A 24,664-nucleotide genomic window follows, 5' to 3' on the forward strand; every position below is an offset into this window, starting at 1 on the left:
TCCACAATGTGTGTGTGGGTGTGGGTTGGGGTGTTTTTGGCAACATACACACCAACCCCCCACCTCTGAATATCAATAATTCACTTCTTCTCTGCAGGGAAGAAGACAGGAGGGGAAGTAGCTGCAGGGGGGCAACCTGCACCTCCATCTAACATTTAAACTGGAGGCACACACACAAACTGATCTAGACCCCTGACAGCAGGTTGCATAATGAGGCAGTTTACTACCATGGAGAAGAATACAAAAATCTTCTTTTATATTAATTTGGTTTGACACAGCTGGTAGGAAACATCATTCATCAGCCAAAACTGGTAAATGTTGGTTTGATGGTTGATATTTTTCTTCTGGAGCTGGTACCAACTGTGCTGTAAAAAAACACAGTAACCACATATAGTATTTGGTCAAAGAGGAGTTAAGACCACAATGTGACTTTTATTTCCTTTGCAGAGAAACAGCATGTAATAGCAGCGACTGTTGCTGAAGCTATTGTAGTACATTGTTAATTGAGTGTGTTGAACAATATGAATTACTCAATAGATAAATGTAATCTTAATGGACAAACAATAAGACATCACATTGTCCTGCTACAAGTAAGTAGCATAGCGTAGCAGAGTAGCAGTGGCTGTTATCTCATTAAGCTAACCCTTTAATTACATTCAAATGTAATACATTATAGGTCAATTTATTAAACTAGCTCCTACATTTGAATAGACAAGAAGGCCGATGAAGAAGCAAGAACATATTTCGTATGTCATGTATTCACATTCTGTAATTAACTCTCTTTAGTTAGTGGCTGAGTCCGCCATCCAAAGTTGCCTTCACAAACAGAAGGGATTTACAGAAACGGTGCATTATGCAATTTTAACAAAAACATTTACAGACTTTGACTGCAAGGAATTTTAAATGTTTTGTTTGTGTCATATTTAGATATACATTTATCCATGTAAATGTATTATATATGTATATATGTATATATATATGTATATATATATATGTATATATATATATATATGTATATGTATATGTATATATATATATATATATATATATATATATATATATATATATATATATATATTGTCCTGTACATCTGTATATCTTTATTACATTTGTTACATTTATTTGAAGGGTTATGTTTGAGCACCAAACCCTCGTATCTCCAGATGATAAATATGGAGTACGAGTATTAAACCCGGGCTCTTATTTTGACACGAGGTGCACCAGAGCTACGTCTGCACGTTCAGCCATCACCTCTCTATATTAGTGCATGCACTGACCCTGCGTAACACCACCTCGCTTAACTTTCAGGTGGTCAGCTGACGCGCCTCTCTGCTGTTGACTTCCCTAACCCCGCCCTCTCGGAGCGCACAGGGACAGTGAACCAAACAGACAGGGGTGGGGGGAGCAGAAGCAGTAGCAGGAGGAGGAGGAAGAGGAGGAGGAGATCCACAACTTGGGCTCAGGAGCCGGTGCTCCTCCTGCCGCGGTGCAGTCACAGCTCGCCACCGGACCGGTATGCACTATCTGCGGGGGAGGAAGTGAGCCGCGCCGACCGAGGAAGATGCAGGCGGAGGACATGGAGGTACCTATCAATAATAATAACCTTAACGATAACGGCGACTGGCAGAGGCCGAAAGGGAAAGATGTGTTCAAGGATCCGCAGAAGGAGTCGGAGGTAAATTGGAGAGGCGTTTGTGTGCAGTCGGCTATCACTGCGTTTGGCACAGGAGCGCACTGGAGGTGTGTGTGTGTGCGTGTGTGCGTGTGTGTGTGTGTGTGTGTCAGAGAGTGTGTGTGTGTGTGTGTTGTTGCTGGGTAGCTTTCCGTCCAGCTGAATGTCCTTCCCATGCAGCAGTGAGTCGACGTCTTGGCTGGAGAGCATGCAGGCAGGCAGACACCGAGGTGTTATTTTGGCAACCGGCTCCTAAAAATAACCCCGCAGTAATCCCACAGCGGTGCTCGGCGTGGAGAATGCAGGTGGTGAAATGTGGAGTCCGAGCAGCTCACCCAACAACTATGAAGCATGAAGGGGTTTATTCTCTTGCGGTAAATAAACCATGAATTATAATGTTAACATTGGCTTGTGTCCGTCAGTTAATTGCTTTGATCAAGTAATTCAACATTTGCAGGTCAAAGCTTCACAATGGCGAAATAGTCTCACTTCATATCATTATAAATGACTTTGCTGCTTAAAGTAAGTGACCAATTTTAGACTTGACTTGTCTCTGATAATATGTAATGATATTACATATATATATATATTTTATAAGAGCATGATTTGTTTCACAGCTACTGCACTGAATTTAAGGCAACGGTTATTATGATCTGCAAACATCAATTCTCCATTCATCAATTAATAAATTGGTCCGCAGCATGATAGATATAAATAAATAAATAAAAGCCCATTGTATTTTCTAATGTTTCTTTCCCAGCCTGACTTCCTTCATATTGATAATTTTATTGATCAATTTATAAAACAATAATTGTGAGCTGCAACCTCACAAGATCTCCTTGAATCCAACCATTGAGGCTGAGACGTTTACAAACGTCCTGAAACCTGCAGGTCTGTTCTGCTTCTCTGCACATGAAAGCAGCATGACTGATGATGCTGCCTCTTTTTGTGTGTGCTGTGCAGCTGTATTTCATCCCCTCATGAAAAAAAAAATGAGAAGAAGATGTGTTTTTCATTCCTGATTTGCTCGGTCCAGATACATCCGAGGAGTTAAACAGTCAAAGCTGTCGTCCAGGCAAAAATCCAGTCACCCCTGACGTCTGTGTTATTGTTTGAGCACAGTGAATGATTTTTCTTTGGAGAGAATTAGAGCATATTCATCTCACAGCCGTTGGATTTTGGGTCGAGTGGTTGGGGATGGTATGTGTGTGTGTGTGTGTGTGTGTGTGTGTGTAGGGGGGATGCATGACATGGATGCTGAAAGCACTACACATCAAGGCCATATGTTGATGCTGATACTCCCTGGCCACGGCACTGGAACTGGGCTCCTGTGTCCGTCTGTCTGTTAAGTGATCCTCAGATCTGATTCGTTCATGTACATGCATACAGTATGTAAACTTGTGCTGGGTAGAGCAGTCGTCTCTTGTCTGTGTGGTATATGCTGGTAAGAGTGGGGGTGGCCTGCCTTGACATTGAGCCCAGTGTTTGCACACTGATGCGTGAGGCACAGAAGCGGTGCCAGCTTGGAGCGAGGACGACTTTCGTTATCAGCTGGAGACAGAGAGAGGAGACAGGATTGGGAGACTGGATGAGAAAATGAAGGAGAGCGAGAGAAAGAGAGGCTTTTCCTGTGTTGACCCTCAAAGGAATTAAAGAAACATCCCAGTTGAGTTTGGAAAGGACGGCCACCTCAGTGTCCCTGGGTGACTCCGGGTTCTTCACCAGATGGATGGTGGATGGGGCGGCTTGTTGGATGAGTCATTACATGTAATAGTAATTCACCACAACAGTAAACTTTTAAAGTCATTTGTCAGTAAAATGGTCAAACATTTTCTGGTTGTCGAATATATTTTGGTTGCGATCTGTTGGTTGGAAAACATTTGAAGACCAAATGTTCCCAATTATCTAGATTAATTGGTTAATTCATTCATCACAAAACAGGATTCTTTATTGAGAAAAATGTGGATCTTGTTAAAAGAGTTAAAGTGGTACTTCTGTTCAGTTGAGCTCTCATAACTTTTACTCTGTAATATGTTTCAAGCTCAAAGTATGCTGATCCTATATTTCCCATAGTGTAACCATGAGACTCCCTGTCTTCTCAACACCGATGTCTTTCAAACTCCACACCCCCGGTTTGTAATATCACGCTAGTGATGTCATCATTGTTTGTTATTTTGTTCCAGCTGAAAAAGAATGGTTTTATGGATGAGAGCTGTGTGCAATCCAAAAGTTTGATGGTCTGTCGGTTGGACAAAACCAGATGTTTGGAGGCAATCATGAGTTGCCTTTTCATAGACCGATCATATAAATGAATCAAAATAATCAACACGTTCGTCGATAATAAAAACGATCTTGGAAGCATCAGGCAGCAGGATGAATGGGGAACAGTGGACAGCTGGAATAGCCGCTCGCAGCACAACAAAGTGTGTAATAGCTTCTGTGTATGTGAGGTTGTTCCTCGTATGAAGACATGGTGCCAGTTGATAATGGAGCTTGTAAAGGATCGGCATTGATTGTACACTTTACAGCGAGTTAAGCAATTAATCCCCATTATTTTATAGATGTACTAAATGGATTTTAACACATTGTATGGCAGCTGGTTCTGAGGGTGGTGTCCGTAATCGACCTCTTGCAGCCGGATCAATATTAAGCAGACGCCATTAAAAAAAAACGCAACATTATGTGTCATGTCTAGGAAGCTAAAAGGACTGAAGAGGAGACTAAATATCAGCATTTTACAAGTGACATTGTGGCGCTTTTACCTGCAAGGCCACCCTGTACTTTCATCTTCTTCTCAATGCAGAGTGGAGAAATATTGCAAAATAAACAAGTAAGTTGGACGCTTCCAAAATAACACAGCGCTTCAGTTGATTCTGTGTTGATAAGCGAGGCAGCAAATGGCCACAAAGCGCCCGCAGGCTTCTTCTCCCGCGAGATCCGAGCTGTGGGTTCTTTTAGTTGAATCATCTGCGCTCCCGGGTGGTTCTCATTTCCTGGTTTACAAGTGCAGTGAATGATGACATGACATTTCGTTGCACTGGCACAGTGTCGTAAACAGACGGGCCACCTGACGTCCTCTGTGTTTCAGTTTGTGCTTGGTTGGTTGCAGCAGGTATTTATTTATAGGAGACACTTCTGTGACAGACTTGTTTAACCAGGATCGCTGACTCAGAGCACATCCTTATTTACAGTCCCGGCCTTGGGGCGATTTTCACAGGGTTAAACACATTCAACACTCGTAGCTTTTATCCTCCCAGTGCTGCCAGGAGGGATTTTTTTTCTTCAATGTCATTAACATCAAATTAATCTTTAATCGTCCCTTCAGGGAAATTGCATCAGTTCACATCCGCTACTGAAAAAGATTAAAAAAAACAAGAATGTTCCAGCCACAAGCCTATTCTCTCCCTGCTATTAAGCCTCTATTTGCCTCAGGCGTTAATAATAACAGGGTTACACTCTCAAGGTTATTGATATCATGAAATGCTCCTCTATTTTAGAGAGAAGAAGTCCTTTCCAGTGTGTTTGCCTACATTTTGGGCCTCCGCGTGAGCGTGCGCGTGCACATGGAGTTTTTCCCTGATCCGATGTGAGGTCCCAGAACAGGGATGTCGTATGTGGACAGATTGTAAAGCCCTCCGAGGCAAATTTGTATTTGTGATTTGGGGCTGCACAAAATAAACTGAATTGAATGGATCACATGCTCTTCATTCGCTCTTCATTCGATCCTGCAGATCCCACTTTGTCATCAGGAGTTGATGTTTTGGACCTGCAAGGCTGCAGTGAAGCCGGTGAGGGCGTGTGCTAATCACGGTCCCGTGCTAATCCCGACCCTGGACTGCCTACAGGAGCTAATCTGCTCTGAAACAAGTTGCCAGGTTGACTCTCTCCCCTCACTCCAGTTTATTGCTCCGCCGAACATCTGGGTCTTTGTAAGGGAGAGAGCATCCTCCCAGCATTCAATCGGTCTGATCAAAGCTGTAGCTGGTTGTGCCCATAGAGAGAACGTGTGTAATTGTGAGTCAGATATGTGACAGAGGGAGAAGAAAAAAAATGTAAATGACTAATCAACGGCACTCTGAATATTCAGCAGCCAATCAAAAACCCCAAAGTACGCGCGATGAAGTGAAAACAGTGAACGAGCCGGAAGAGTGTGCGTGGGTGATGTGTGGAGTTGAAGTGTGTGTGACCGCGAGTGGACTGCAGAGTAGTGGTACAGTAGGTGTGTGGGGAAGTGGGAATAGCCTGCAGTATGTTTGCGTGCATGTGGGTGTCTGGACATCTGTGATCTTTCAGCTGAGATCGCAGTCGTACTATAATATCTATGCAAATGTGTTTTTTTGCTCTTCGCAGAGCTCCATGGAGTCTCCAAACCTGGAGTTTGAGTACGGAGACACGGACACACTGACTGCCGAGCTCTCAGGTAAGACTGACTGACTGATTTATGTCCCCTGATAACGGCAGCAAAAGCTTGCACCACATTCTCATACTGTAGGATCTGCATTCAATGTACTTCCTAAAAATAACTGTATGTAATTGAAGAAGTATGTTTGTGTCTGCCACCATATTTGCAACACACATTGGATCGATTTTCACCACATTTTGTACAGACATCCACGGTCCCCAGGGGATGAATCCCATTGACTTTGATGGTCCCCTGACTTTTCCTATGTTTGCCATCACGAGGTTGACGATACTTGCTTTTCATGAAATTTCGCAACAACTACTGCATCGACTGCCATGACATTTTGCATTCGAGGCACGCAGAGAGATGAATTTTAAACAACTTTGATGATCTCCAGACTTTTTCTTGTGCCATTAGGTCAAAGTTCGTCCAATATTTTAGTTTATGACCAAGTATCTGCAAACTAATGACGTCTCCATCAGCCCAGCACGCTAACACACTGAACTAAACTATATGACTCTTCGTCTTGTTATGGCACAAACTGCCATTTGTAAATCAGGATCGTCATGTTCCTGCCTGGTTACGTGCTTGAATCTGTCCCTTGTGCTTTCCTTTGCTTTTATCCAGTTCTCTTTTTCACATCAACCTTTAATCAGACTTACACCTAGCATTGTCTGGTTGACATGCAATTTCCCCCCACGGAGTTCCTGCAGTAACACCTCTGGTTCTACTTAGCATACAGACTACAATGTGCTATTGATTGGAAGATATAATGCCTCAGGTTTTCTTCAGCTGTTTCATGTTGCAGTGTTATTCATTAAAACAAAACAATGAGCCGACACAGCACTGAAGGCACACAACAAAATCTCGTCGTCCTGACACACGTTTTCCGGACACGGGACACATTGTATGACTAATGTTACGCGTGATCGCAAGAACTATGATCATACATCCAGGACTACTGTATTGTTCCAGCATCTGGTGTATCTGGTAACAGCTCATGCGTGACTTGGACCTTGACTTATAAATGCCCAAAAGATGCATACAGGACAGAGGGATTGAATTTAACGACGCCGATGGATGTTGCTGATTGCACCTCGTAGTTTATTTCAAGTCTGTGATTTGGACCGGTCGTCCTCCTGGCGGATGGCATGCGGCAGCTGAGTGTTAGTCACGTTGGCGAGCGCACACCGAAAGACGGGCACAGCGGCTTTCTGGCGACAGCTCTTTGGGCTCGGGTAGTGACGCCTGCTCTGAGAAGCATGGAGACTGCGCATGACACGGACAAGCTCACCGCCGAGGAGACAGGAACTGGTTTTTATTTTTATTTTAGGAGGGTGGAGCGGGAGTAGGAGTGCACATGTCTCCTCTTTCTACTATATTCTGTTCTGTTCTATTCTATTTAAGGCCGTCACTACTCATTTGTTTCTTCATCGATCAATCTGTTGGTTGTTTTTGATTAATTATTTGATCTATAAAACGTTAAGACATACAGAAAAAAAAGAAGGAAATGGTCTTAAGTACAGAAGCTGCAATCAGACTACCATGCATTTTATAATAAGTACACACTATTTAGCATTAGTAAAGCATGAGTAAACACTTAATTCATCATTTATAAAGCATTGTTCCAACATGAACACTCATTAGTATGCAATTCATGAACACAGAAAATAATATAAAAATATATATTTTGATATATTCGCTTATTGTTTCAGCTCTAATTCTGTTGTATTGTTTTCTATCTACAGAGCTCTACAGTTACACAGAGGAGCCAGAGTTTGCCCTGAACAGAGACTACTTTGAGGAGGACTTCAGGAGCCATGGTACTTTGTGTGGTGTGTGTGTGTGTGTGTGTGTGTGTGTGTGTGTGTGTGTGTGTGATTATGAGATCTATTAAATGGCTATGGATATGCTGTTTGCACACTGAAACACACAGAAGTCCAAAGCCAGTAATGTTGTTTTTAACAGAGTCCTTGATGGCTCCTGCAACAGTGTGACTGCTCTCAATGGCCCGGTTGGCCCCAGTTCAGAGCTTGATAAGAGCATGATTAAATAAACAAAATGTTCACGACACAGTGCACAATGTCAAAGGGAATTCTTTTTTTGATTCCATTGAAAGAATTATCCTGAAAATCAAATATATATTCCCCCCCTCCCACGATTTTCAGAATGGCTACTTTACAAATTTGACATCGCAACTGAGAGCGTTGACATATTTCCCCGCTCCAGTGCGTTTCTCGGCTTCACACTGAAAGCTGTAAAGGGATGTGTTGAGCTCAGTTTGGCTCGGTTTTCTCCCCGTCTGAAGGGCGACACAAGCCAGCGTCGCTCTTCAGCCTGCTGCTGTGAGTTTTTTTTTTTTTTTTTTTAAGCCGACCTGTGCGAGGCGGGTGACCGGGCACATCAGAGCTGTGCTCGTATAAGCCGGTCAAAGAATGAATATCCCCACAGATTCACATGGGCCCATCCTAACCATGTGATTAATATTTGCTTCCCAAGAACAAAGCAGCTTTTCCAACACGAGGTACTGTCTGAACAGAGATTATGCTCTCTAGATATTCTTAATCACGCTGTCTTGTCTTGTGTAGAAAAGATCAAGTTTGATTCCAAGTAACGTATTCCATTTAAAAAGAGAGAATAAAGAACCATGATTTGTTGTAACTCTTCACCATATCTTGCATTCGGTTGTTTTTTGGTGATGACATCACACAACATGCCACAGATATCACTCTGAGAAAACAGTAAGAGGGTCTCTAGTGACTGTGGCGTCTTTCCATTTGGTCGCGAAAAAGAGCGAGACGAGCCTCATCCTCTTCATCTGTCACCTCCTCTCCAAGCTGAGCGGTAATGAATAGCGGGATTAGATGAGAGCTTCTCCGGCTGCTGTTTCACAGAGATAGAGCACAGAGCTGCCTCTTTGCATTATGCTCTTTTCATCAGTGTGTGTGTGTGTGTGTGTGTGTGTGTGTGTGTGTGTGTGTGTGTGTGTGTGTGTTCAGTGAGCAATGTATGTCAGGTGGTTCTCCTCTTTGACTCGTGCTCTTTGTGTGTATATGACACCGACAGTGTTGCTCGTCAAGGTTTTTTTTTCCCCCCCACCAATCACGGCTTCCCAATCATCTGAATTACTGTGATTATCACAGTGTGTCTGATTTTAAGCTCTTTACTGAAGTAAAGGAAGATTTCTTTAGCGACGGTGCTGAAGTCAGACGCGCTGAGCTCCACCGATCATGATGATGTTCCGCTGCTTTAATGCCTATTACTGTCCACGTAATGAAAGAATAGAAGACTAACACTGTTAAAAGAAAAGAAAAAAAAGGCTTTTTAATAGAGAAGGTGTGCATTTCTTTAAAAACTGTCATTTTCTGTAGTAATAGTAGTTTTGCGTACCGGTCTCTGCTCATGACAACACTGACTCCGGTAATTACTGCTCTGTAATATTCAACAGTCACAAGCGTTCAGCTATTTGCAGAGCTGATGCATTGGAACATAATGACAGACACATCAAAGCAGCAGTCAGTCAGTCAGTCTCTATATTTCCACACACAGTTTAACAGCACGATTACTGTGAATATCCAGATCAAGGTTACAGTTTTACCCAAATTAGAACAACAGCTTTCACTGGCCGTACGCCATCAAACACTTGAAACCAGTAAGGCTCAAAAACGGCATTCAACAAACAAGAACAGCAGGCAGGTTGGAAGTGGGGAGGCCAATAAATAAATGTTGTTTCTATGCGTGAGGGGTGAGCATCAATACTGCTGCGACGCCGAGGGAGGTGGCGTTTGACTGCGAGAGCTTTTAGTTTGTGGACGGCAGAGTCTTTGTTTTAGATGTCACAGTTTATCCTTCAGGCTGACTCAAAGGTACTTACAGCCGTATTTTATTGATGGCGGTGGGGAAGCAAAGAGGGCAGTGTCACTAAGGATGGGCCGCTTCCGTCATGGTGACGTTGCGGAGGAGGTGACGGGCTGATCCACTGTGACTGAGTCCCTGTCTGCGAGGAGGGCTCTGCTGTGCAAAATATTTACAGTATCCGACAGGCGAGATTACAGCCGAGCATGCGTCACAGGTCGGTTATTTGCAGCCACCCGATTTCCCGAACAATCTGAGCTTGATTAATATTTGATGAAACTTGGGCAGGGGGTTAGGAAAATGATCGGTATGACATGACGTGCAGGAAGTAAAGAGTAAGGGAACAAACACAGAGAAAAATGGAAGCATGACAGAAGTAAGAAATCAGTCAATCCCCAATTTTGCAGGACATTCAGACTGACTTATATCATGTATTAAAACCAGATGAGAACGAGTGACTGACTGATTAAAAAAAGATAATGAGTATGATAACTACAATAAGCTAACAAGCATGATACTACAGTAACCTAATGGGTATGATAACACTTTACTACTATTGGAGTGGTTTACCATTTTTAGCAAAATGGTAAACATTTGAAAACTGTGTGAGACCGAGGAAAAACCGATGAAATGGCGTTGCCCACTTTGTTGTCGTGTCCTTCCTGCAGCTCGAGGCAGGAGGTGGATCGAGCTGACGGTGGAGGAGCAGAGGTCCTATGTGATGAGGCTGCTGGACGCGCTGGAGGTGACGGACAGAGACAAGAGGCTGAAGGTGGCCAGGGCCATCCTCTACTTGGCTCAGGGTGCGTAGGCCCGATGCCGCTTTCCAAGCTGCAGCAGTCATGGCTGTAAACTACTGCTCTATTTGCTGTTCACTTTAACAGAAGTTAGCTTCTGAAAGTTCCTCACGCCTTTCTTTCCCTCCCCCAGGAGTGTTTGATGAGTGTGACACCGAGGTGGACGTGCTCCACTGGTCCAGACACAATGTCTTCCTGCTCTACGACATGGGCATCTTCACGGCACTGCTGGAGCTGCTCAGCATGGAGATAGAGTGAGTAGGACGCGGTCAATATGCTGGGCACACGAGTCATAAAAGAAAACTCCCCAAAATGAAACCGTCAGCTACAATGTCACTTTCACCTTGGATTTGCTTGATAAAATAAGATTACAGACTTGCTGCTGCTCATGTATTTACAACACGCGAGGGTATAAGAAAGGGACATGAAGGGCAAGTGAGCCATAGAAACAGACAGCGCAGACCTGCAGGTGCCTTTTCATGAACGTATAGCCCCCTTGGGTGATGGCCTGCTGGCAGTAAAGGAAGGGAGTGGACGTTAATATGAGGTACAAGTGACATTATATGAGAATCTTTACCCTGAAATCCGGACATCTTTCATAGGGTGGCCTAATGGTTGTCATGTTATTGATCGGTTCGAAACCCCGATCGAAAGACATCGACGGACACTGAGAGAAAAAGAGAGAGAGACTGAAACGCAGGGATACAGTAAACACCCCACCTGTGATGCCGCACTTCAAACTCTCCGTTGACGCGGTGCGGCAGCGGCTCCTTCAAGTCTGCTTTTGTTGCTGCCGGTGTCGGCCTCAGTTGGGATCCTACACTTCTTTGTTGTTACATAAGCTACTCTGAGGCATCATGGCCCATCAATATGCTGCACATTCAAAGCAGTGTAAGGCGAGCCAATCAGGCAAACACACACACACACACACACACGCACACACACACACACACACACACGGTGCTGCTTATAGAAAAAGCATGAAAATCGCATTAAAGAAAATGAGACTGTGTTTAAAAAAACCTCTGGATCATTATACCGTAACCTTATCGTCATGCTTTTGGAAATTGTTTTTTGTTTCCGCAAAGACTGGCTCTTCTTTTTCAAATAACCCACTGAGATGATGTACATATTTACTTGTGTTTTGGTGTCTGCAGTAACAACCAGGCATGCAGCAGTGCAGTGAGGAAGCCGGCCATCTCTCTTGCAGACAGCACAGAGCTCAGGTGTGTAATGCAGCCACATGAAACGCAGCCTACTCCACATTCACCTCACACAGGAAGGAAAATGTCTTCCAATTCTCAAGAAAATTGTATTTTTCATTCTTTCCTGTCATCTGGCCACACACACACACACACACACACACACACACACACACACACACACACACACACACACACACACACACACACACACACACACACACACACACACGCACACACACACACACACAGACCTAATTCACAACTTTTAATTATATTCTTTTTCCCCTCAGATTCATTTTCTATTTCTGCTTCTTTCTTTTTTTACAAAATAGGCTGAACATCCCTCTACACCCACATATACACACTCGTATGTTCACACATCGGCAGCGCACCGTCTGTGCATTTCCCAGTTGAACACTTAGAAATAATTACTGGCTTGAGGAGAGGATCTGCGCCTAATTGCATCCACAAAATTGAAAACCATTATAGTTATTTTGAACTGTGAGGCTTTGTTGAGCGAACAAAGCGTTTAATGGATAAAACACCGCCTGACTTGCGTCAGGTAATTGTGAATGGGTGGTGCATTATGCTGGCGGAGAGTAAAAATTATTTCCTCTCAAATGTATAAGCAGATTGCAGACAATTCTCCTCTGCTTCTTGCACTTCCCTTTTCATTGCTACTCATCATCTCCGCAATCATATTATTGCCTCTTGTACTTGTTGACCTTTCAGGCCTATTATAATTGTTCCAGGCACCAGTTAAATGAACACACACACACACACACACACATTGTGTCAAGTTGAGAATTGTGTCAGTCTTTTCTTTGCAGAGTCCTACTCAGCATCATGTACTTGATGGTGGAGACCATTAGAGTTCAAACGGAGGATGACCGACCTGAGTGGAGAGCAGCAAGAGAAACCTTCAAGAATGAGCTAGGTGTGTGTGTGTGCGCGCATGTGTGTGTGTGTGTGCGTTTAACAAATAAGGAGCACTTCTGCTGAAATATAACGGTTGCTGTGATGGTTATACTTTTATAAATAAATAATCCTTTGATTTAGACGAACCCTGCTTCATCGCCATCATTTCTCGAAAGCGCAGGAGAGTCTGTTTTAGCAGGTGCTTTCATTTATTCCGATATCCAATCTCAAAAACCCAGACTTTGACCTTTGACCCCTCAGGTTCCCCTCTGTACAACGGCGAGCCCTTTGCCCTGCTCCTCTTCACCATGGTGACCAAGTTCTGCAGCATGAACGCCCCGCACTTCCCCATGAAGAAAGTGCTCCTGCTGCTCTGGAAGACGTTACTGGTGAGTACATTATGACCGCTCAAACACCGGCGCATAATACACGTCATTATACAGTATTGTTTTGAATATTTAAAATCCTATCCATAGAATATTTAGAGACTGTTTTTTCCAGACTAACCTGCGGCCTGGTGAAGATGCATCCACCTGCATACTTAATTCACTGCGCACAGGCCTGTGACTCACTGCGTTTCCCTCTCCGTCCTTCTCTTCCAGTTCACCGTTGGGGGTTTCCTGGAGCTCCAGGAGATGAAGGTGCGAGGCCGAGAGCGCCTCAATCTGCCCCCGCTGCCCGAGGACAGCATCAAGGTGGTCCGGGCCATGAGAGCGGCCTCGCCCCCGGCCTCCGCCATGGAGCTCATTGAGCAACAGCAGCAGCAGAAGAGAGGCCGCCGCAGCCGCAGGGTACTGACCCAAACACACCGAACCCATTCAGAACTTTCCAGCAGTGGTTGTTATTAAAGTCATGCATTACGCCGTCCGCAATAATTGATTGCTCACATACACACACACACACACACACACACGTGACGCATTCACTTCCAATACGCATACTTGTTTAAGGGGACATTAAATGCAACATTTTTATATGCATTCATTGAAAACCGCGGGTGCGGTTGTAAAAAAATGTAGTGTTTTTTACAGTATTTTTGCAGCCAAAAGAAAATCATATGCGAGACAGTGTTGCAGAAGACAAGGGTGTGTTTGCTACCTTTAACCCGACAGTATAACTGAACTTTATTACTAACATAACATGTATATGCTACTTAGTGTTGGGGTAGTTACTCAGAAAAAGTAACTAGTTACATGTTACTAGTTACTTCTGAAAATTGTAACTAGATTACTTTACTAGTTACTGCATTTGAAAAGTAACTTCACTACTAGTTACTTTACTTTCCATTTTTTTAAGCAAATGTCCAAATTAACTGCAAAGATACATTTTCAATAATAATTTATTATTATTAATTAATATAATTTCCAATAATAATAATCGCGCGAGTCACATGACACTTCCTGCATGAACAATCTACCGTAAACGTCGGGTTACGAGCCGCTACTACCTTCGGTCAGAGTCCCCGTTAGCTCCCCGCTGTAGCCGGCTGGGGCTCCTGCTAGCGCTCCGTCACTTCCCCCCCGCTAACTTCCGCAAGCTCCCCGAAAACCACCGAAGGTAGCGGGACCAGGCTCGACACCCGACTTGGGCAGAGGGGTCGCGGGCAGTAGCAGCAGCAGCGCTAGCTAGCAGCTTGTTGTTCATGCAGGAAGTGTCGTGTGACTCGCGCGCCACTAAAAGAGAACTTTTCGGACTGGTAAAAATGTCTTGGGTAACACAGGAAAGCGCGTTACTGAGGTCTAGTAAAGTAGTGTAGTTACCAATATTTTGAGTGTAATGTGTTACTTTATTTCGTTACCTATAATAGTAATATCGTTACTGTAATCCGTTACTTTGTAACTCGTTACCCCAACACTGATGCTACTTACATGTAAGACTAATTTCTCCATTGTTTGCTTCATCTGTTTCTGAAGTTATCCCATATACTTCCTTCTTTAACTCACCCTCTAACAATTTCCCAGGTCCGTCTTTCCAAAAGTTCCTCAGCGCCAACCTCACTGGGTCTCTGTCGTAAGTCAGAGGTGCCAGAAATACTATTGGTGCCGGGGCGGCTCTGTTTCTAGAGCTTTGACTGGACAGACTCTCTCTAATTGCACTCTGGTCTCTCATTGCCCCTCTTCCTTGTGTTCCCACAGAGTGCCTTTGTTGATAGCTTGGAAGGAGACAGTCCCTTTACCAAGAAGCAGGTCTTTACCCACAAATTCCCTCTTTTCCTTCTGCATTTTCTCTCTGCATTGAGCTGGATTTTTCGCACTCATATCCCACATCCCCGCCATCAAATTCTCCCTCTTCGTTCTGCACTCCCTTCTTTCTCTTTTTCTATTCTCCTCCCCCTCTTGTCATTTAACTTCATCCAATCATATCATTTTGCACTAAAAGCTGAGGAAGCAATATTTAACATGTCCGAAGTTTTACCCTTTTCACACAATGACATTTTTACAAGAATTGCACTGTATTTAAAGCATTAGTATCGATCTTCTCATCTAACTCTCGAGAAGAAAGCGACTAACCGTTTTTATTTCTTTAGTACCTTTTTTAATTCAGTCATCATCAATGCATATTTTCTTACATTTCGTTTTTGTTCTTCCCTTTACTTGTTTACACTTGTTCCCTTAACCCCGTTTTTACTCCTTTCATGCTAATCTTTTAATTTCCCATGCTTACATGCCTATATCCTTCTTTTCCCTTACACTTTAAAAACATCTTACTTCCATCCCCCTTAAGCCCCTAATTGTTCCAACTGTTTTCGACTTCCATTGAGTTGCCTTTTTCCTTGCTTTTATCATCCTGCTCTTCATCTTCCTCCTGTCCTCCTGCTCTCTGTTCTCTCTCATGCTTACTCCACCATTTTCCTCTCCTTCCACACATCCACTAACACCTCATACTGTCCCTCACTCCTCCTCCTCCTCTTCCTCCTCCTCCTCCTCCTCCACTGTGGCCTGCTCAGTTTGGGGGGAGGGAGGGGTTTGAGAAACAGGGCTGGCTGTTGTCATTGGCGTAAAGCGGTCACTATCCACTGTCCCACAAAGTCACTTCAGACATCTGCTGCAGTAGCATCTCCCTTGTAGTTCTCATCACATCGCTACCAGGTTTGTCACCTTGTACTGTAGACTCTGGACTAGGGGCCAATGTCCTTAAAATGCATTCATTGAGGAGGTGAATTGAGATCGCCGTGACCATACTTTCTCTTCTGTAGGTGCTGCATTTGGGTCTCAGTTGACCTCCCTCTCACATGGATGTCATTGAAAGCGGTTGTCCCCTAACCCTGATCGAACCTCCACTACAGTAGCTTTACCTGCCACATACCAGAGAATGGCTTCTCCATAGAGAATGGCTCACAACACGGTTTCACCTCTTCCTCCCTCTTTCCCTCCTCCCAACCATACACTCACTCACTTAGTCCAGCATCGGTCCTATCACTGGTGCACCATACATCGACTGCACTGGCTCAACTAATGTCCAAAACGCTGACTCATGCCTGATGCTTGCACTATTGCCACAGTCATTCATCGGAGAAATTGTTTGAACTGCGACACTTGTGTGGTTGTTTGTGTGTGAATGTGTGTGTTGCACTTGAGTTTAAATGGGTTTGTTTTTGTAGATAAGAGCCCAATATAAATCTTAGCCTTTTGCTTGCATTTGTCCCTGTATCTTTTGAAGTGCAGATGTGTGGTAAATTCAATCTGAAATGTTGCTCGCCGTTTTTTTTTGGGATGGTTGCCTTTGGCCAGAGCCAGGCTAACTGGTTATGCTAAGCTAAGCTAACGGTATCCTGGCTGTAGCTTCATATCTAACGGACAACTATGCAAGTGGTATCTGTTTTCTTATCTCACTCTCTGAAAGAGATTAAGAATGTTTTCCAAAATGTCGAACCATTCATTAAAAAAAAAAAGAAAAAGGAAAAAAGTATAATAAAAGGCAGTGGCGGGCCGTGGATTTTCTACCTGCGCATTCAGTCATAGTATCTATCAGTGGTTCAACAGCTGGGCGCAACGTGTACCAGTCCTTTAGGATGCATTTATGCTGAAGACCTTAACACTACATTTGGATCTATTCCATAAATGTGGCTCACGTGTTATTATTTATTAAGCTATTATTAGACTGCTCACAGCCGATATATCGGAAATGCCTGTCAGCAGCTTTGTCATTAAGAAGCATCAGGGTACCTGAGGCAATAAATATCTGCTCCACTATAGCTGAAGTAAAAATGGTGCCTGCTGTGTACTTTACATTATTCCTACGTATGTATTCATATGCAGGAATAATGTAAAGTAGTGCAATTGGGATATATGCATATATACCAGTATACCTTAAAATTAAAGTAGTGCCTTTTTAATTTGAAGAGTTTTCATCTTTAGATGGTTTTTTTGTGATCGCACAGTATACATTCTTGGAAATATATTTTTGGAAATGAAGTGTGTTTGAACAATGTTTGGCTGCACAGCATGATTCTGCTTGTTATGGGGTTAAAGGTATTATATACGCTGTCAGGTAAAGTTTAGGTGGTGGATTTAGGTCATTCCTCAGTTTTGCAGTTGTACAACTGGAGTTTACCACATGTTAAATGTGAGATGGGCTAATTACTCATCTTATGTGTTTATAGGTCATTTTACTTGTTATAAGCAGTCCTCTCTCTCCCAGCCCCTTGTCAAGCAGGACAGCCTGGACACGTACAACGAGCGGGACCCTTTCAAGAACGACGACGCCCGGGACGAGGAGGAGGACCCCGAGGACACAGACAGCGGCATCGAGGGCGAGGTGGACCCCTTGGATCGCGATGTCATCATCCAGCCCCCTCCTCCGCCGCCTCCCCTCAGACCTCCCACAGAAAGGGTCAACTTCCCCAAGGGCCTTCCCTGGGCCCCTAAAGTCAGGTTAATTAACAGTTTTAATTTCTGCACTTTGGGTTTCTAAACAAACACCCATTAGTAGTAAAAATGTAACAACGTTCTTTAAACTGCCCTCTTAAAGCCTTACTTCAGGATAAATTACACTGATTATATCCACACAAAATACTCCAAGACAGAAAGGAGGTGTGAACTCAGATCCTGCACACATTAATAAACGGCTGAAGTAAAACCGTTAAATCATACCGATACGCATTATTATAGCTGCTAAAAATGATCCCTGGCATATTTTTTTGTTACTTCAAAAACACTTGGCTCCATTCTACTGAATAAAACCTCTATAGTTGCCATTTTGACCACCATAGAGTAGAGAAAAGCCTCCCACCCACAGCCACGGCTTCACACCATTTGGCTGGCAGCTGGTGTCAGCTTCACACCCTGATTCTGTGCTACAATTTGAGTTAGGTTAAAACCAAATTATAAAGTCATCTCACAGTTTGCACTAGCAATATGTCTTCCATCTGTGTATTCCTGACAGTGTAGCGTGTGGTGTCTTCCCAGGGTGCATGAATAATGCCTCTGAGGGAGGACACAAGTGCTTTATAGCGCCCATTTATTATGCATTCGTTATCAGAAAACCTATTTTCTGTCTGTATATTAGTGAAGCGTATCATGAAGTGTGTGCATTTGCTATGTCTCTGGATCGAGAGTGCTGCAACATACAGGGCTGATTTAGTAGGAGGCTCACGGAGAGCAGCGGCACACAGTGTGACTGATGGGATTTCAGGAAGCTAATGCGTTGCTGTTGCTCTTCTGCGCGTTTGTGTGGGTGTGCGCACACATGTGAATGCTCCCGTGAAAACTGTCTGTTTGGTTGCGTGTTCGTGTGTGTGTGTGTGGCAGCAGGTGTTCTCAAAATGAATCCCAAATCTGACCGCGTCCTGTCTTTTTTTGCGTGTGCAGGGAGAAAGACATCGAGCACTTCCTTGAGACCAGCAGAAACAAGTTCATCGGGTTCACTCTGGGAAAGTAGGTATTTAATTTGAGACATTTTAAACTGTGTCTTCTCCCACTCTGGTGTAACTGTGTGTTGTTTTGCAGTGACACAGATACCCTGGTGGGCTTGCCCAGACCCATCCATGAGAGCGTCAAGACTCTGAAACAGGTGAGTGGGGAAATCACTGCCTCGTGTAGCATCTCACTAAATCACTCACTCTGTGGTGTTAGGAGTGTTAATTATCTCTCTCTCTTTCTCTCTTTCTCTCTCTGGTCTCGTCTTCTGCAGCACAAATATGTGTCCATCGCTGAAGTCCAGATCAAACAGGAGGACGAGCTGCAACAATGTCCAATGAGTCTGGTCAGTCATTTCACTGTGACAATTATGACCAATCGTAACTCTGTAAATCAGTTTTTTATGTTTTTAAAGCCACACGATGAATATTAAATCAAGGTAGAAACACGGCTGTTATTGTGTCCTGAATGTGAGTGTTTTGTGAATGTTAATTAAAAAAATGGTGCATTGTTTAGGGCGAAGAGGAGGTGGCGGAGACACCAACAGAGATGCTTTACCTGGGCATGCTTCCTAACCTCTCCCAGTACGTGGTGAGTGGCTCATGATGTATGTATTCTGTATGTATTCTGGTCACTCACCATCAGCTTTTACACAATCCCTCTAAACATTTTTGACCCTGGATTCCCACCATCTCACTACCAAATGTATGTCCCATTGGCTGTGTAGAAACACTTAAACCACATAATCGCTGTTGGTACAGATTCTCGAAACAAAAGGAAAACATGATTATTAATAATGAGGGGAAAAAGTATTAATAGCCTGTCAGCACTGATGCACATATATTGTAGCTAGAGAATTATTTGAACACAAAGTCTTCATCAGGCATTCGTGGCAGCAATCTTAGATCACACAGAGCACATATGACCTTTTCCTCAACACAATATCGAGCTCTGCATTGTGTGTCAGATTGCCCTCCTGAAGCTGCTGCTGGCTGCAGCTCCAACCTCCAAAGCCAAAACGGACTCCATCAACATCTTGGCTGATGTGCTGCCTGAGGAGATGCCGTAAGTACTAAAGACTGCTGCAGTTTGACCACACTTTTTCTCATGGTGCTGTCATCTACAGCCACACATAAAAGATGCATGTATGTTGTCAAATGTCACCATCATTTAGATCTGCACATAACAGATTATCAGGATAATTGTCTGTTATTTTTTTTATTGTCTACAGTATGTCCTAGTTTTAGACGAGCTGACACTCAACCAGAGCGCTGTTCCCTGTTGAGATGCCTAATCAGAATATCTGTTTGTTTTCTAAGCAGAGAGAACTGCCAGTCTCCTCATAGTCATGTCTTTCTTTTACTGAGACAAAGCTGTATTATCATTAGAGACCTGAAGGCCTTACTGTGTGTGTGTGTGCGTGTGTGTGTGTGTGTCCTCCAGTATCACAGTCCTTCAGAGCATGAAGCTGGGAATTGACGTGAACCGTCACAAGGAAATCATCGTCAAGGCCATCTCTGCTCTGCTGCTGCTGCTCCTCAAACACTACAAACTCAACCATATTTATCAGGTTACACACACACACACACACACACACACACACACACACACACACACACACACACACACCTCCAGTCCTCCCTCCTGCAGGCACCTCACATGATCATTCTCTCCTTTTACATTATTCTTCTCCATGTCGCCTTCCCCCAGCACAATCATACACTATTATCCATGCACCTCCCCCGTGCTACCTTCAATACCCTCCACCTGATTATCCAGTCAAGCGTGCCATTACTTTCATCCTTTCATCCTCCTCTACACCCCCCACCTTTTGGACCTCCATCCCCTCCTCACGTCTCGCAACCTCCTGCATCAGCCTGATAGACCCATTCCTCTTCCTCTCAATGAAGACAGAAAATAGATTGAAAGAAAGCATCTGGTCTGAAATCTGCTCTTAAAAAAAAGAGAGGATTTGGACCCATTTCAAGCACTTATATCTTGTTTTATTTATCAGTTGTTCTTCTGTTCAGAACAACAGGGACGAGGACGGGATATTTTTCTGTTACTAGGAAGACATTCCTTCACACTCTTTTAATGGCTGCTCTGTAGAGTTGTAGTGGTAGCGCCCTCTGCTGCAGCAAAACGGTATTACATGCGGCACATCAGTTTGCCGCTGCAGTGGGAAGTTTAATCGATTAGTCTAGTACATTATTTGGCACCTGCACAAACACTCTATGATTAAAAACTGCTTTTAAGGATACATTTATTGCATAAGAATGAAAAACATTACATACAGAAAACAAGGTGAAACATAGCACATGTGAAACAACCGCAGTCAATGAAATACTGAACTATGGCTCAGACTCGCCTGCTTTGAATCTTAGTAAAGCTTCTTGGATAAGGTGAAGTCTTTGTAAAGCTGCTGTATGAGAATATAAATCCTGTTTTTTATTTTTTGAGTTATGGATTTTTCCATCAACATCATCATCAGACCTGAAGAAGAGTTGAATCTTTAGTTGTTGCTTTTTTCCAGAGTGTCAAACTAATTATTCCACTCTTCTTTTCCTGCAGTTCGAGATTGTCTCCCAGCACCTGGTGTTTGCTAACTGTATCCCACTCATCCTCAAGTTCTTCAATCAGAACATCATGTCCTATATCAGTGCCAAAAACAGGTAGGATCCTTGTCTCCTCCTCTGTACAGTCACAGAAATCACTGCACGTCTCGTTTTGCTGTATAACAACAGACACGCTTGGTTTGGTGCAACAGATGCGGGGAAATTGTATAATTGTGTCTCCATTTCCAGTGAGTCATGCTGGAAATGGCTACCACTTAAGTACTATTATGGTACCTCTAAGAATGTGCTTGGCGGAGTCACAAGGGTTGTGTTTGGGAACCTGCTGTTGAGGCGGCTAACCGAGTATTACGGACATGACTGCAATCTTGCATGAATCAGCAGACGTCCCGGAAGTGGAACAGATGGCCTCACAGTAGCAATGCAATGGCAGGAGATTCAGGTGTGAAAGAATGGAAATGAACATGAAGCCACATATTGGGTGACAGGAGGCTTTTGCAGCAGGTGTAAGGACCAGGTCAGGCCATTTTAGCTCAGGTGCAATATGCAGAAAAGCACTATGCACTGTATCAGCTAAGAGTGCACATACTTTGATGTCGTACTCTGACCCTATCTGAGCGTTGATGTAAAAGTCAAGGAAACGGGACAGATTCCAGTGATGTTCCGGTATGTAAAGTGACGGGTGGATTTGGAAAGTGATCGGTTTGTCTGTGCTCTCATTGCAGCATATGTGTGCTGGACTTCCCCCACTGTGTGGTCCATGAGATGCCTGAGCTCACAGCTGAGAGCCTGGTGAGTGAAAACAGTGTCAGCGTAACACCTGATTGATGCTCACTGCATGAAGGTCAAGCCTTTCTAAGTGTCATCGTGACATGTGTGTGTGTGTCTTTTCAGGAAGCGGGAGACAGCAACCAGTTCTGTTGGAGAAACCTGTTCTCTTGTATCAATCTGCTGAGAATATTAAACAAGCTGACCAAGTGGAAGCACTCCAGGACAATGGTGAGTAATTCTGCAGAGCTCCATACTGGAGCCTCTTAAGGTGGGATTTTCTACTGTAAAACGTACCCATCCTAATGAGTCTGATGTGTATATACTGTGTTTTTACAACGGGTGAAACAACGTGTGGTGATATCAAGAAAATTACATATGTTTTGCCTTCAAAAATGTAAGCTTCAAGCATTTATCCTTGCTATAAGCTAAAATATTGATACTAATATTACTGTTTTGATGATTTACTATTGATTTTATTGTATTATGTTGATATGAATGTCAAGGATTGTTCTATTTTGTTGAAAATGCAACAAAAAAAAGTAAAATATTAATAAAAATGTAAGCTTCTAATACGAAACTGAATGTTTTGGTTAACTGGACACATGACTAGATCTACCATCTCTGGGTCCCCATCAGCGTCTGAGTAGAATGCATGGACCGAGCATCCAGTCCATGCACATTTTCACAGGGAAGGGTTGCAGACCGCCACACGCTCAAACATGCTCCTCTAGTCAATTTCATTCCTTTTTCAGATGCTGGTGGTGTTTAAGTCCGCCCCCATCCTAAAGAGAGCTCTGAAGGTAAAGCAGGCCATGATGCAGCTCTACGTCCTCAAGCTGCTTAAGATCCAGACCAAGTACCTGGGCCGCCAGTGGAGGAAGAGCAACATGAAGACCATGTCGGCCATCTACCAGAAGGTCCGCCACAGGCTCAATGACGACTGGGCCTACGGAAATGGTAAATATCAGTCTGTGGAGCCGGATTCATGAAGCGATCAAACTGTTCACTCTGAGTTCAGCTATGATGGTTGTCAATAGTTTAATGCCAGGCTGGACACAGTTTATTACAAATGACATGCTTCAATTTTGTGAATCCCTTTTTTTTTCTCACATTTTATACAGCCAATAACTGATTATACAAAGAGTTCGCAATCTAAACAATGACTAATTAACTAACCAAGGAAAATAATAAAATAAACAACAATAAAAGGATTGATAGTATGTTTTCTAGATCAAGTTTTCTAGAAAATAAAAAAGAGACTACAGCAAAGGAAAGCAAAAAAGAAAATACAGTGTTTTTTTTTTTTTTTACATTATCTTAACAATTTAAAGAGCAGAGAACAGAAAGCTTCTTTCTTTTTTTATCTGTTGTAATCTTTTTATTTCCATCAACCGTTTCTACCTTTGTGAAACGGTACATCGGTTAGGATGCTTTTCTTTGTTGCATCTCTAACTCATGATTTATATGGTAAGAGTATTATATCATTAAGAAATTATCAAATGCAGCCGAAATAAATAAATATATATTATCATTCTCCTGGACCCACAACTCAGTTTGCATCTCAGATCGTCATAAAGAAACAGTCATAGAGATAATTATACCCAGCAGTCGTCCTTTATCTTCACACTTTGCTGATCAATAGAAAAGAGACGGCCGTGTAAAGAATACGTTTACACTCGGCTCTGTAAACATGACTGTAAACGTAATTTAATATAGGTCAATACATCCATCATTTCATGGTAGATGTGTACATCTGTGTATATGTACCCGTCTGTATGTATGCACTGTGCGTGTGTTGAATACAATGCTCCAGCAGCCATTGGCCAACAGCTTAAATTGTGTCGCCACAGTAACAGAGAAAGGGGGACTTTTCAGGGTCACCGTCCCTCACGGGAGAGCAAGTGATCTGTCACCATGAGTGTTGGAGAGAAAGATAGATAGAAGGTAAATGAGAAAAAAAAAGATCCATAATCAATACAGGCACTGGTGATGTGTCGTCACTAAAAAACATCTATTTTAAGTAGATTTAAGGGGAAGAGTCTTAAGTGTGAAAATTCAAATGTGTATTAAATGAAGGTATCCCCTCCTCTCATCCCAGATATCGATGCACGCCCCTGGGACTTCCAGGCGGAGGAGTGCGCCCTGCGGGAGAGCATCGAGAAGTTCAACAGCCGGCGCTACGACAAGAACAAGAACGGAGACTTCGTGCCCGTGGACAACTGCCTGCAGAGCGTGCTGGGCCAGCGCGTGGAGCTGCCCGAGGACTTCCACTACAGCTACGAGATGTGGCTGGAGAGAGAGGTCTTCTCCCAGCCCATCCAGTGGGAGGGGCTGCTGCAGAATCCATGATGGAGGGACGGTGTGGTGGGAGGGGGGCCGGTTTGGTTTCAGGGTGAGTTATGGAGGAGGAAGAGGACTGGGGTTCTACTTCTCATCGGTGATGGGGGGTCGGTGAGGAGAAGGAAGCTGGAGACGGGGAAGCCACCTGCCAGGCTTTCCCGTGATGGGAGAAGATGGAAGATGGAGGGGAATATGGAGCAACTCTGACGAACGAATGGAGCTGCCTACTCTGAGCTCAGCACAAACAGATGCTAACATGTGCCTAAGACTACT

The 24,664-nt window shown here is 43.6% G+C and overlaps 1 protein-coding gene across 1 annotated transcript; it reads left to right on the forward strand.

Annotated features, from left to right (window-relative positions):
- Window positions 1-1,561: 1,561 nt before the first annotated feature.
- strip2 (striatin interacting protein 2) lies at window positions 1,562-24,400 on the forward strand (the record flags this gene model as incomplete). The annotated part of the gene is made up of 22 exons (XM_079236441.1): window positions 1,562-1,675; window positions 6,023-6,092; window positions 7,823-7,897; window positions 10,598-10,732; window positions 10,860-10,980; window positions 11,884-11,952; window positions 12,762-12,868; window positions 13,111-13,238; window positions 13,452-13,640; window positions 14,985-15,035; window positions 17,491-17,723; window positions 18,660-18,725; window positions 18,798-18,861; window positions 18,982-19,053; window positions 19,224-19,298; window positions 19,675-19,772; window positions 20,151-20,277; window positions 21,279-21,379; window positions 22,006-22,072; window positions 22,175-22,279; window positions 22,804-23,008; window positions 24,150-24,400. 22 exons carry the CDS (start codon window positions 1,562-1,564, stop codon window positions 24,398-24,400), a joined length of 2,523 nt encoding a protein of 840 aa, XP_079092567.1.
- Between the last annotated feature and the right edge of the window lie 264 nt (window positions 24,401-24,664).

Source organism: Taurulus bubalis (assembly GCF_910589615.1).
Source record: "Taurulus bubalis genome assembly, chromosome: 20".
Classification (NCBI taxonomy): Eukaryota; Metazoa; Chordata; class Actinopteri; order Perciformes; family Cottidae; genus Taurulus; species Taurulus bubalis.